The following is a 12,734-nucleotide window of genomic DNA, read 5'->3' on the forward strand; positions in this document are numbered from 1 at the left end:
GCCCACCCACAGTGCGAGCCCACTCGAGGGTGGATGCAGCACGAAGGGATGCGCTGTGCCAGCCTGAGCCGGCGGAACGTGGGGATGCGGGCTCCATGGCTGCGGTTGGACCTGGAGATGTGTCCCTGCCACAGGCTGCCTTCCCCGGGCACAGCCCGGAGGATTCCCCCGGCACTGGCTGTGCTGGAGCAGCAAACCGCCCCTGTCAGCGGGGCGGTGAGAGCTGGGTGCATGGCCGAGGTTTGGCTCCGGTAGCACAGGGCGGGAGTTGGACTTTGGCACCGCAGAGCGGCGCGGGGATGCACGCACCCCTGCCTTGACCCGCGGGGCCCCGAACCGACGGGGCTGACGGAACCCCGGGAGAAAGGCGGAACACCTCCGCACCCCCGGGGGGCGGCGGGGGGGAGTCCCCCGTCCCCGCCCCGGCGCCGTCCCCGCCCCGGAGGTTCCCGGGGAGCCCCGCGGCCCGGAAGCGGATGCGCGGCCGCGGAGCCGGCGGCGGGCAGATGGCGGAGTGCGGGGCGCAGCCCCCCGGGGGAGGCAGCGGGGCTGCGGGCGCGCCCAGCCGCCACGAGAAGAGCCTGGGGCTGCTGACCACCAAGTTCGTGTCGCTGCTGCAGGAGGCCAAGGACGGCGTGCTCGACCTCAAGCTGGTGCGGGGGCAGGCGGCGGGGGGCGAGGGCTCCGCCGGCCCGGGCTGGGCTCGGAGGGAGCGGCCGCCGGCACAGCGGGGCTCCGGCCGCACCGGGGCTCCGGGGCTGGAGCGGGCTTGGAGGGGGACAACGGGGACATGGCAGCGCCCGGTGCAGCAGGTGGTTTAGGCTAGATTCCAGGAAAACCTTCACTGCGAGAGTGGTGAGGCACTGGTGGAATGGGCTGCTCAGGGCAGCGGTGGAGTCCCTGTCCCTGGTCAGAAGGGTTCTGGATGTGGTGCTCAGGGACGTGGTTCAGTGGCTGGGATCGATGGTCCTGGGGGCTTTTCCAGCTGTACTGATGCTCTGTTTCTAGGTGCACGGACAGCGGGGTTCCTGGGGGTGCACAGAGGGCTCTGCTCTGGCCGCCCTCACAGCCCCTCCTGCTCCTCCTTCCCAGCCCCTCTCCCCACCCCATCGGGTTGTCCCGGGCACTCTTCTTTCCCCAGGACCTTGCCATACATTGCAGGTGTTTGTGTGCTTCAAGCTGCAGAACGGTTTGATCACCTTGTTCTCTTCTGTGTTCTTGCCCTGTACTTGATGACTGGCACCAAAGCCTGAGACACCGACAGAAACACATACCTATAGAAACTGTCCGTACAGCACTTAACCCTCCAGGAGGGGGAGTGTGGTCAGAGTCACCTGCCAGAGGTTGTCCCCCGTGCCTTTAGGCAGTGAAGTGCTGCGTGCATGCATCTTGCTTCTGTATTTTTGAGATCTTCACCTGGAGGAAGTAACACTGTGCAATGTATAGTACTTAATCTCTGGCCTTTCCTGTAGGAGAAGTTCCTTTGCTGTGGTTTATATAATCATCTCTTATGTGGGCACGTGTGTGAGACAGACAAGTGCCAGAAAGCCCCAATAATGCAGGGCTGGAGGAGTTTTCTGGCTCCATGCCTGTGACACATTGTTTTCTCATTGGATTTGACAGTATCCTTGTGCTTCAATGTCCAATAAGGGAGTTTGCATTGGTCAGTGTGATTTATGCAGTTGTATGGTGTAAGGTCTCCAAAATCCTCACTGGTGGGTGACAGGGACATGGTTCCTGTGCTGACCTGCTCTGTCTGCACTGCCACTGACATGGCTGGTCCTGGCTGTGCACACATTAACTCTTGCTGGTGGCAGGTTGCTGTGTGGTAGTGGAAACAGTGCCGTTCCTTGAAACCTGAGAGGAAAAGGGTCGTGTGAGCAAGGCAGGGAAGCCCCAGGCTTGCTCATGGTAACTCTCCACCTGGAGTCATGTCATTCAAACAGAGGAATCTCTTAAAAATATATTGATTCTTTGTCAAGTGGCATCAGATCAGCTTTAGAACTTGTGAATGTTGATTTCATTGAAGGGTTGCACAGACAGATCTCAGCATTGCCCTTCCCATCTCCACCTCTACCCTGAGGGAGCACTGAATTTTTAGGCTGCTGAACTACTGTTTTCTAGCACTGCTTTGCTACTGGAGAATGGTGATTTTTAGATCCACTGCAAGCAGGAGTGCTGGAATTTGGTTTGTGTTTAGTGGGGGGGGCTGTGGGGTAAGAAAAAAAGAAGAATGAGTGACTTCTCATGGTCATATGAGATCAAGAACATGGCTGTGTAACTTGAAACGCTGGAACAGGAGAGGTATGAAATGGGGAGCAAAGTACTTGGCCAGGAGTTCATCTGCCAGGCAGAAGGGAACTAAACATGACTGAGAGTTTGGAATTAAGTGTCTTAACCTTTTTCAGGCTGCAGATACCTTGGCTGTGCGACAGAAGCGACGGATCTATGATATCACAAATGTCCTGGAAGGCATCGGGTTGATTGAGAAGAAGTCCAAGAACAGTATCCAGTGGAAGTGAGTGGCAGAGATGGTCTAAATCATTCACAGGTCCCTTCTAGGGCAGGTTTCAGTGACAGTGGGATTAAAATGCCCTGTGCAGAGGGAGGTTCCTCAGTGGTCCATGCTCTTGCCTCCCCCAGCTGGGGCAAGATGATGCCACAGTGAGGAAAGCTGAAGTATGTGTGGTGTCTCTCTTACAGCAAAGGTGTTATTTTGGTAGAAATTAAATATTTGCACTGCCTTGGTCTAGAAAAAATACCTTTCATGGTACTGCAGGTGGGGAAGAGTCCTGCCAGACTGTGGGAAGTAGAAAGATGTACCAAACATTGCTGTGCTGGGAGGTGGGGATCTAGAGTGGATGCAGACATGGCTTTCCAGGCAGTCTGGCATTGATGTTTGACACAGATGGGAATAAGAGGCTGGCAGAGAGGTTGGGGTTGGTCTGGGGGTCTCCAAGGCTGATATATCTCACCCATTTTTGCTTTACCCAGGGGGGTGGGTCCTGGCTGCAACACACGAGAAATAGCTCACAAACTGATTGAGCTGAAGGCAGACATTGAGGACTTGGAGCAGCGGGAGCAGGAGCTGGAACAGCAGAAGATGTGGGTTCAGCAGAGCATCAAAAATGTTACAGAAGACATGCAGAACAGTCGATATCCTTTGTGTGACCTGATGGCTCTGTCTCCGTGTTCACTTGCTGGGCTGGGATGCAGAGACCTGAGGGCTTGGTGGGTGCTGAGCTGTTGCTGCTGGAGAAGCTGCACTGAAAGGGTCAACAAAAGGCAGCACCTTGACTTGAAATTAGGGTAACTGTCCAGCCTGGAGACCTGCTTTTCTCTGCATCCAGCTCCTCCTCTGGCTTTTGGAAGTAAAAACCATAGTAATGTTTACCACAGTGAGAAAAGTGCTTCTTTCTGAGTCACAGGTGCCACTTCCCTGAGTGCAGAGCAGCTCTTGTGGCTTAACTATCTCAGGATGTCAGCTCTGATGGGCATGGAGCTTGCAGACCTCACCTGCAGACCACTTCAGAGTGTGGCATGGAGAGCCTTCTGGGAATGGTGTTCCTTGTGCTCAGGAAGGAAACACCAGGTGCCCTTTGAGCTCTCTGTCTGTGCAGGAAGCTGCAGTGTTTGTCCTTAACCTTGAGAACATTAGCATATGTGACACATGAAGATATCTGCAAGTGCTTCACAGGTGAGGAAATGCTCATTTTCAATGAGCTGCATTATAAAGATGTGATGCTGCAGGCCTCTCAGTCTGTCCCAGCTGCTCTCCTTTCTCCAAGAAAGAGTGGGCAGCAGACTGGGCTGGCCAACAGCATCAAGCGAAATGTAATGTCAGCTCTGATGCTGTCCTGGGTTTGTGTACCACTGAGCTATAGCTTTCTTGTCTCCATTAGAGGGGACAGGCCATATCTTTTACTTGTGCTTAAAGGAATAGAGGTGTTGTTCCTAAGAAAGTCTTCTTGCTGGTTTCACTGTTGGGTGTATGTGTGTTATGTTAGAAGCCCTTAATTTTAAGGGCTTGGGTGGGCAGTGTTCTAATAACAGGAAACAAATTTTATTTCACAGTAGAAACCATGGTGTAAGCAGGGAAATAGTATTAAAGGTGGTCCCTCAGCTGCATCATTTCCCCTGCCAACAAGAATGCAGGAAGGAGACAGCAGAGGACAGAAGGGAATGCACCAGTTTCTCTGCTCTCACTCCCTTCATTCCTAAAGCTGGGGGGGCCTGTATCAGAAGTCCTGTGTTCTGTCCCTGGGCAAAAGTGAAGAAAACCCACAGGAGCCTTTGTAATGACAGGTGTAAGAGCAGATTAATGCCTGGTGGCCAGCAGGCAGTGGGGCAGCCTCAGCTGTAGTGGTGTGGAGTCACAGCTCCTTTCTGCTTCAGCGGGTGCCAGCACTCTCCTGACCTGGCAACCTGCTTCTGCTTGGTGGCTGCAGAGATTGAAGCTGTTTACCCTGGCTGCCTCCAGCCATGCATAATCTCACCTGTGTCTGGCTCTCCTCGTCTCCTCCAAGCACTTTTCTCACCCTGCACTCATCAGCTGCTCTGTTTGCTGTCGCTGCCTTTGTGCTTTCCTTGTTCACCAAGCTGCTGCTGGTGTAACGGCTGCATCAGCACCCCTTTGGCTTTGCTGTTTCTTCTGGTTGAAGCTGCACTTTTGGGGGCAGGGATTGTGTTTTCAGTTTGACAGTGCTGGGGGCCAGATCACTCGTAACAGTCTGGAAGAGTTTGCTGGAGACCAGCAGACAGCTCATTGCTTGGCTGGTTGAGTGTTTTGCATTTCATTGCACCTGGTTTTTGTAAACCACTTTGTGTTTGAGGTCAGACCTCACCAAAACATGCAGAGATTAGATCTTACTGAGGGTAGATGTCAGTTCCCTCCAGAATTGAGGCTTTCATCCATGGTTTTCCATTGCCTGTCCAGTTTTCCTGTATGAATATGCCTTACATGACTCTTTTTCCTCCTCTGAGCACCTGAGCCTTACAGAGGTTCTTTGGTTGGACCTCTTGTGTTCTCAAACTGTGGTGCAGGCTGAATTTCAGTTCTTGGTTTTTCTAATTGACTGCTATTGAATTTGCTTGCTCCAAGATTTCCACTCTTGGACTCTTGTCAAATAGAGATTAATTTAAAAAGAAAGAAGTAAGAATATGTCAGTTTTTAGTGGGAAACCTAATTTCTGCATCTGTTGCTGTGATGCATTTTGCACTTGCAGATTCAAAAAGGAAGTGGAAACCTACTGGGTGCTGTTTTGTACAAGTATTTGGGACATTTTATCAAAGGAGATACAAACCCAGCACCTGTGTCTGAAACTCACAGGTCTTACAGCTTGAGCTGGTGTCTTTGAGCTTTTTTATGCATTTTAACTGTCTTTTACATTTTTCTTAAGTGTAGATTTGTTAAACAAGTCCCATCCAATTGACAAATCCCATGTTGTTTTTAATCCCTTTACCTTTTGCTGATCTGACTTTTGATTGCCAGCCTGAAATTAAGGGATTTGCTTTTCTGCTGTCCACTTTCTGTCATCACTCTGGGGATATTCTGTGTTAATTGTCATGTGAAGCTTAATCAGAATACTGGGGAATTGTGAATATTAACCACACTAAAGCTTAAACATTCAAAGTGAAAGCTGCAAGCTGCTTGATCTAAATATGTCAGATATTCACAGCTCTGGTATTTCTCTGTTCATGTTTCTCTAAACCCAGATACAGGCTGGCAGCTGCTTGCCTATGATTGTTATTAGGGTGCAGGTCTTAAGGAACTGCAGAACTTGAAAGGAAGGATGCTGTCAGCCTGGCTTCCAGCCCCACATGTGCTGGGCTCTGTGGAGGGAACAGTACAACCAAGGCAGCTCTGGCCAGTAGAGACTGGGGAGTGCTGGTTTCAGGTGTTGGGACACCAGCCTGAGGCTGGCAGCCTGGCTCTGAGCCTGGTTCTACCCCATCTCTCTGCTGCAGTGCAGTTTTTTTGTTTCTAATTCACCCTAAAAGCTTGTGACAGCAGAGTGAAGGATACTTCCCTTAGGATTCAGATTTCCTAAGAGTAAATTTCCAGTTCTTCCAAGGAAAAGAGAAAATAGTCTTGATGAAGACACTGCTAAAAAACTTCAGGGTTGCATTGGGAGAAGCTTTGCAGGTTCTTTGTGCCCTGGGCCACTGGCACATTAGGAACTGTATGATGTGCTTGGGGTGCAGATGTCTTCCTTCCAAGGAGGATTGCCAGGAGAGTGGGGGTGTTGAGGAGGGGCTCTTCATCAGTGCTTAATTAACATCACAGCAGCTTGTGCCCAGGAGCCCTGACTGCTTCTGTTTCCACAGGAGACACCCTCCTTGTGATTCGAGCCCCATCAGGCACACGTTTGGAGGTTCCTGTCCCTGAGGTGAGTGATAAATTCATGGGCAGAGTGCAGGGGCTCTGTGTCTGTGTGTACATGTATGTTTTGCCTGTGGAAAATTGATGTGCTATTTGGAAACGGTTTTTAATGTAGGTCTGTGTTTTGTTTTTGATTTTTTCAGGGCCTAAATGGACAGAAGAAATACCAGATCCACCTGAAGAGCACAAGTGGTCCCATTGATGTCCTCCTAGTAAACAAAGATACTTGGAGCTCTCCTCCTGTGGTACTCCCCGTCCCTCCCCCTGAAGACCTCATTCAGTGCCAGGCAGCTGCACCCTCGAAACCGCAAATCCCACCACTCGCCCACTTCCAGGAGGCCTCTGTTCCCAGCAGCACCCAGCCCTCCACACCAACACCCACCAGCACTCAGGACCATGGGCCTCCCACACAGAAAAATGCAGGCACAGGTGAGAGGGAGCTACAGGAGGCAGAAATTGGCTGGTGGCTGGTAGAGCAGGGTACATTCCTTGGCCGTGTTGGGGCTGGCACTGCTGGATGCACAGCGTTGAGAGCTCCTGGCAAAGGGGCATCTCTGCCTTTGCTGCTGCCCTTCCTTTGGCCTTGGTTAGTGGGACTGGTTGTGCTCAGGGAGATCAGGCACTTGGCTTCAGGGGGTAGTGCCAACCTGTAGGGGAGAAGCTGGTCATGCAGGTTCATTGATCAGCAGGAAATATGTCCAAATACGGACCTGGAGGAAAGCAGTAAAGCTTCTCCCTGTGCGGCTGCCTGGCCAGCACTGCCAGTGAGGGCTGAGTGTGTGCTGCAGCTGCCTTGGGGCTGGTGGAGATGACATTGCTGGGTGTGTGTGTGGTGTTCCCAGAGTGCGATGTCCCGGCGGCAGAGTCCAAGGGCAGCGGTGACTTCGAGGGCCAGCCGGCGTTGGACACGCAGCTGCTGCAGTCCTCAGCCTCGCTGGACAGCAGCTCTGTCCTGCCCAGCACCTCTACCTCCTTTGAGCCCATCAAGCCCGACCCCACAGGAGGTGAGTGTGCTGCTTGTTTCATGTGTTGCTCCGAAATCCTGCCGCTGGGAGTGAGGGAAAGGCTGCTGGGCCTGGAGGAAGGAGCTGAACTCCATTCTGCCTTTGCTGTCAGCCAGAGTGTGGGAAGGATGAGTAGGCATTGCCCTGTGAGGCTGCCAGGAAACATGGTGACAAGATGACTGTGTCCTGTCTAGTGTCCTGCTGCTTTCTGTGACATCAGTACTAGGAAATCTGCAAGGGACACCCTCATGACACACGTCTCTGCTGTAACATGTAGGGTTATTCCCTCTCAATCCTTTCTGTAGAGTAAGGTCCTGTTTTTGAGACTGGATGAAGCTGCAGAATTTTCAGCCACCACTGAGAACACCTTTGTAACTCAGGGAGTTTTCTCTTTTAGGAGAGCTCTTGTCTTCCTTTTCCTCCTTTGCTCAGGAATACTTCATCTGTCTTTAGTGATCTTGTGTCCTTAGTGACGCTGCAGTATATGTTTGGGGAGCTCCTTGATGTGCTTTAAGAAAGGAACCCTGGAGTGTTATGCTAGGGAATGGCAGGCTGGCCCAAGGAGAGAAAAGCATCCTCTAGGTAATCCACACTGCTGGAATGTTTTGAAGCCCAACTTCCCTGCAGAAACACTCAAGGTTAGGTTGTGGTTAGAAGAAGTCTTATTCAAATACAGCTCACCCAGTGCTTTTTTCACTTCTGCTGCTGGCCTGTCTCAGAGCAGCATGAGCTGTGGAGTCATCTTGGTTGTGGAATTAGGCCTTGGATGTGCATATATCTTATCACTGTGCCTCTCCAAAGGCATGCCCCCCATCCTACACAAGGTAATCAAGGCAGTGTACTGGGTGAGGTTTACAGACACAGCTGCTGACTGTGATAACATGTTCATGTCCCAGGGCTCCTACAAATTTATGTTAAAGTAGTGGAGCTCAAGTGTTCTGTTGCTTGTCATTGCAGCAGAAATACCTGACATGGAGTGTGGGAACAGAATTTCTGGATGATTTGGGTGTGTAAGGAGCACAGTAGGTTTGTGGGTGATTCTGCTGTGAAGCATTTCAGACTCTTCATGTAATGATCCAAACCATCTGGTTTGTTGTGTTTGCAGTACTGGAACTTCCCAAAGAGCTGTCAGAGATGTTTGATCCAATGAGAGGTACGTTAATTTTGTGACCACAGCTTTTTTCTGTGCCCATCTGTCCACAGAAAAGGGACAATTTGTTTGATTCGCTCCCTTTTGGATTGCTTTGTGGATGTGGTTTTGTAAGGTGCTTGTGGTCATTGGTGGCTGCTGGCCCTCTACTAAAGAGTAGTTAGGCACTTTTAAAGTTACTGGTTCCTGTATGTATTTTTCTGTCTCCATGTTTCCAGCAACCTCTGTTAGATCTTGTCTGCAGTGCACCAGCAAGGGCTTTCCTGTCCCCATGCTGACACTAATCCATGTTCAGCCTTTCCATGCTCCTCCTTCAGCTTGTCAGCAGTATGGAAAAGAAAAATCCCTGCTAAGTCTTGTTTCAGCTTTAGCTGCCTAAGGCTAATCCAAACATATAATCAGGGGAGATAGTGTTCTCTCTTCAAAATACTTCTCAGTGGTGGTGGTGGAGGAGCTGGTAATTCTGGAGCAGTAGGGGAGGGAGATGCTGTTACTTGTGTTTGGAGTTCTGACTCTGCTCAAAGAATATCTGTGGGTTGCTGCCTAATGCTGAGACAGTCTTTGGGTTAAGGGCAGAAAAGGTGAAGGAATTTGGTGTTGACATAAACCTAAACTGGGAAACCGTATCAGTTCATTTATTTCTCTTCACTGCTGGTCAAATACTTTGTAGCCCTGCAGCCAGGCAGGGCCAAGTACACCCAAGGACCTCAGTGGTGGTCACAGGAGATGTACAACAGCTGTCCTCAGTTCCATGTTCTAGCAGATGCTTTGTGAAGGTGCTGCCTTTGGGTAAAAATCCCCACAGACCCAAACACAGACACATGTGAGTCTCCAATGTGTGTGCTCTTAGCCCTGGGCTCCACAGTCAGCCTGGAGAACATCCTTCCTCCTTGCCCAGCACCTCTGCTGCAGATAGTGGATGAAGTCTTGATGATGTCTAAGTACATCTGAAGAGTAAGTTTGAGTTCACAATGTGAAATATGAACTTCTGCAAAGCCCCACCCATGTAGAAGATCTAACTTACCCAAAGTAACTCTACTGTGTCACTATGTGGACGCTATTGTAAAGGAGATGTTTCCTGTCTATGGTAAAGTATGTGGTTTTATGGAGTATTCTTCCCAGTTTGGAGGGGGAAGATAAAAAATCAAGGAGCAAAGGACAAAACAGAGCCAACAGCTACAGAGGCAACACTTAGGACTGGAAGAGAGCAGCACAGCAGAGCTCAGAGGAACGGTCCTTGCAGCACACTCCATGCAGCCTCTCATCCTCTGTGTGATCCCAGTAATGTTGCCCTGGCACTGGCAGCTGCTTTAAGGCTGTGCAGTCTAAGCCACAGGAGCTGGTGTTCTCTCATAGTGTTTTGTGCTGGAATTACTTTTACTACACGGCTTTATCTCTTTTAAGCACAAGCTTCCTTTCACTGCCTGCTGCACATGCTGTGCCTTAGCCAGGGAAGGGATAACAAGGGTGGGGAAAGTGGAGAACTACTCAGGAGCAGACCAGGAGACTGTTTTGCTACCATGGACTGTTTTGCTACCATGCTTGTCTCTTCCCCAGAATGTGTGAACTCTGACCTGCTGGAAGAGCTGATGTCATCTGAAGGTGAGTCTCAGAGTCTCCTGTCATGGTGTGGCCTTCCTGGGAGGAAGACCATGCTGTGTGACTTTACCCAGCTGGCAGCCTTGTGACTGCAGACTCGCCCTCATCTTTTCTGGGCTCTGGACACAGACTCAGTTCTTGCTGTCCTGCCAGTCCCTGAGAGAGCTGTGAGAGCCAGAAGTCTCTTCAGTTCTGTGAGGCTGACTAAAGCAACCTCAAAGACTGTTCTGTGAGGTGGCTGCGCTGCTCAGTGCCATTGGCAGCTCTCAGCTGGGGTGGGAGTGCTGAGTTTTGTAACCAACCCTGGGCTTCTCTTTCCCCAGTGTTTGCTCCCTTGCTCCGCCTCTCCCCTCCACCTGGAGATCATGACTACATCTACAACCTGGATGAGAGTGAAGGTGTCTGTGACCTCTTTGATGTGCCTGTCCTCAACCTCTGACTTCTCAGTGCGGCTGTGAGCCCTGCAAACACGGACTGTTTTGTAACTCTTTGGAAAGTATCTATTTTTGGATTCCTTTTGTGCTAGAGCTCGATGGCCAAGTAATTCAGAGATGCTCTCAAATGGACTCAGAGCCAAGAGATGTGGACTTGCAGGCTGGGAGCCTCCCTGTAGTTTGCTTCTTCCTCTGGTGCACGTGCAAGATGCACGTGCAGCTTTCCCCCCGCGTCTCTCCACTGGATCCTGGGCCTCACTTCAAAGGGTCTGTGTTTTGAGTGTTCCCAGCTCACCTGCAGAATTTGCCCACGTGCCTCTCTGAGCTTCCTCCAATCTGCATGCCTTGGTTTCTCCTGCACTCCCAGAGGCACTTTGCACCTCCTAGGTACCAGCTGCTACAAGGAGCCCCAATACCATGGTCAGTTCACAAGCCCAGACGTTGTTTGTTAGATTTCTTCGTGTTAGTGGTTGGGATTGGGGTAGTTTTATTTCCAAAAGGCATCAAGAGGAAAAAAAAAAAAGGCACCAAAGTGTCTATTTCTTTCAGTGACTTCAGACCAAGCTAGTATGTTTTACAAAAAGCACATTTTTTAGCCAGCTGTGCCTCCTGGTGGGATTCAGGAGCTGAGCACTCCTTGTAGGACCCAGGAGCACTGAGCCTTTCCCTGCTGGTGCATCAGCAGGAATGTTGGATCTGCTTTCACCAGCCTTCTGATGCACAGCCCCAGGGGCTCCAGCTCCTTGTCCAGCAGCTGTGCTGTTTCTACAGGGCTAAAGCAGAGGTGCCAGTATGGTTTTGTTTTTAGTTTTTGGTTTTGTCTGACTGAAGAGATGTTTCAAAGGATAGGACTGCTTCAGCTGGTGCCTGTAAGGTACTCCAAGGACATCAGAGCCTGCTCATATTTGCAAATAGCTGGGTTTTTCCAACCATTGCACTTGAACTTGCAACTGTCTGAAAGGTGACCAAGCAGTTACAATTCAGTAGTATTTTGCTGTGACAGGTTATGTAGGTGTTGTCAAAATAGTGAGCTTTTTTTACCCCTTTTTCTCTCAGGATCAGGTTTTCTGTATATTTGAATTTGCTCCCTTAGTGCCCATACCCATGTTCCCAGTTCCTGATCCTGTAGCAGGTCTTTACCTACTGTGATGCTTTCTCTGCATCATTTTTTCTGCAAGATTTTCTTCATTGTTTTGGAAGGTCTGCTGTTGGCTTCTTTAGGATCATCAGCTGGTACCAGGCTGGGACCTTGTGCAGTTTAGTTGGAGTAAAAATGTCCTGATGAAATTTGTATTGTATTTTGCAAGCCCCATCTTTGGGTTTTGGTCAGGTCTTGTGAGTGTCTTTAGTTTTGCACGTCTTCCTGCCACCACAGTGGAAGCAGCTGTCCTGCCTTTCCTGCTCTGCAAACTGCTCAACAGAGAGCCAGGCCAGGCCATGGCTGGCTGCTGCAGACAGGGAGCTTCCAGCCGTCCACTTAAACAGCTGATGTTTAATTTCTCTGCGTAGCTGCTCACTGCCTGTGACCCACACAACCAGCTGCAGCACCAGCACTAAGGGATATAAAGCATCAAGAGCCTGCAGAGGTTAGAAGTGTTGGGGATCTGTGTCCCGGAGTGGCTCCTCGGGCGCTCTCATTTTGCATGGGACTCCTCCACGAGGACTGTTCGTTTCTGCAGTGACAAAGCACTGGCAGCCTCTTTGGGGAAAGCATGAAGAACTCGGGAGGAGCAGTGGACACTAGTTTGGCAGCTGCTGCTGGCAAGACAGCTGAGGTGTGAGACCCCTCTGGGGGGTGAACTTCCAGCCTGCATGCTGCCTGTCCCTGAGCCTTTCCCTCTCCACATGGAAGCTGACCGGAATCCCTTGGTCCTGCCTGCTAACAAGGCTCCATGGCTTTGGTGTAGCTCGAGCTCTTCACGTACTGCCTGGCCCTTGCCCTCCTTCCCAGTGTTCATGTCCACCACCAGTTAGACGGCCTCCCGAAAAGGATACCTAGAGAAAAATTTACAGTTGCAAACGAACTTTTGATTCATATATAAAGATTATTTTTATACTTTTTTTTTTTTGCAAGGGAAGAAAATTGCCTGTCATATTTGTACAGAGTGTTCTCTGACGTGAATAAACAAAAACTTTCCAGAGTTTCTCACCTTGCCCCAGCCTGT

General features: G+C 50.5%; 1 protein-coding gene across 3 annotated transcripts; it reads left to right on the plus strand.

The window, feature by feature from the left end:
* The first annotated feature begins 462 nt into the window (after positions 1-462).
* On the plus strand, positions 463-12,728 carry E2F4 (E2F transcription factor 4). Of its 3 annotated transcripts, XR_005628897.1 has the most exons (11): positions 463-653; positions 2,409-2,518; positions 2,995-3,156; positions 3,654-3,697; positions 6,328-6,389; positions 6,526-6,811; positions 7,225-7,386; positions 8,492-8,539; positions 10,094-10,138; positions 10,459-10,989; positions 12,079-12,728. XR_005628897.1 is itself a non-coding variant. In XM_039721279.1 (10 exons), the coding sequence occupies exons 1-10, from the start codon at positions 477-479 to the stop codon at positions 10,572-10,574; spliced, it is 1,212 nt and encodes a 403-aa protein (XP_039577213.1). In that variant the 5' UTR covers positions 463-476; the 3' UTR covers positions 10,575-11,092. The 3 variants fall into 3 exon arrangements, 2 of the variants coding, with proteins under 2 accessions (XP_039577213.1, XP_039577215.1); XM_039721279.1 differs by lacking the exon at positions 12,079-12,728 and having other exon boundaries at positions 10,459-11,092; XM_039721281.1 differs by lacking the exons at positions 8,492-8,539; positions 12,079-12,728 and having other exon boundaries at positions 10,459-11,092.
* Positions 12,729-12,734: the final 6 nt, after the last annotated feature.

This window comes from Passer montanus, unplaced genomic scaffold, assembly GCF_014805655.1.
Source record: "Passer montanus isolate IOZ18808 unplaced genomic scaffold, ASM1480565v1 scaffold45, whole genome shotgun sequence".
Classification (NCBI taxonomy): domain Eukaryota; kingdom Metazoa; phylum Chordata; class Aves; order Passeriformes; family Passeridae; genus Passer; species Passer montanus.

Coding starts and splice junctions, on each gene's coding strand:
- E2F4 (XM_039721279.1), top strand. CDS start 477: ATGCGCGGCCGCGGAGCCGGCGGCGGGCAGATGGCGGAGTGCGGGGCG. Junction 2,519..2,994: donor AAGAACAGTATCCAGTGGAA/GTGAGTGGCAGA, acceptor TGCTTTACCCAG/GGGGGTGGGTCCTGGCTGCA. Junction 8,540..10,093: donor GATGTTTGATCCAATGAGAG/GTACGTTAATTT, acceptor TCTCTTCCCCAG/AATGTGTGAACTCTGACCTG.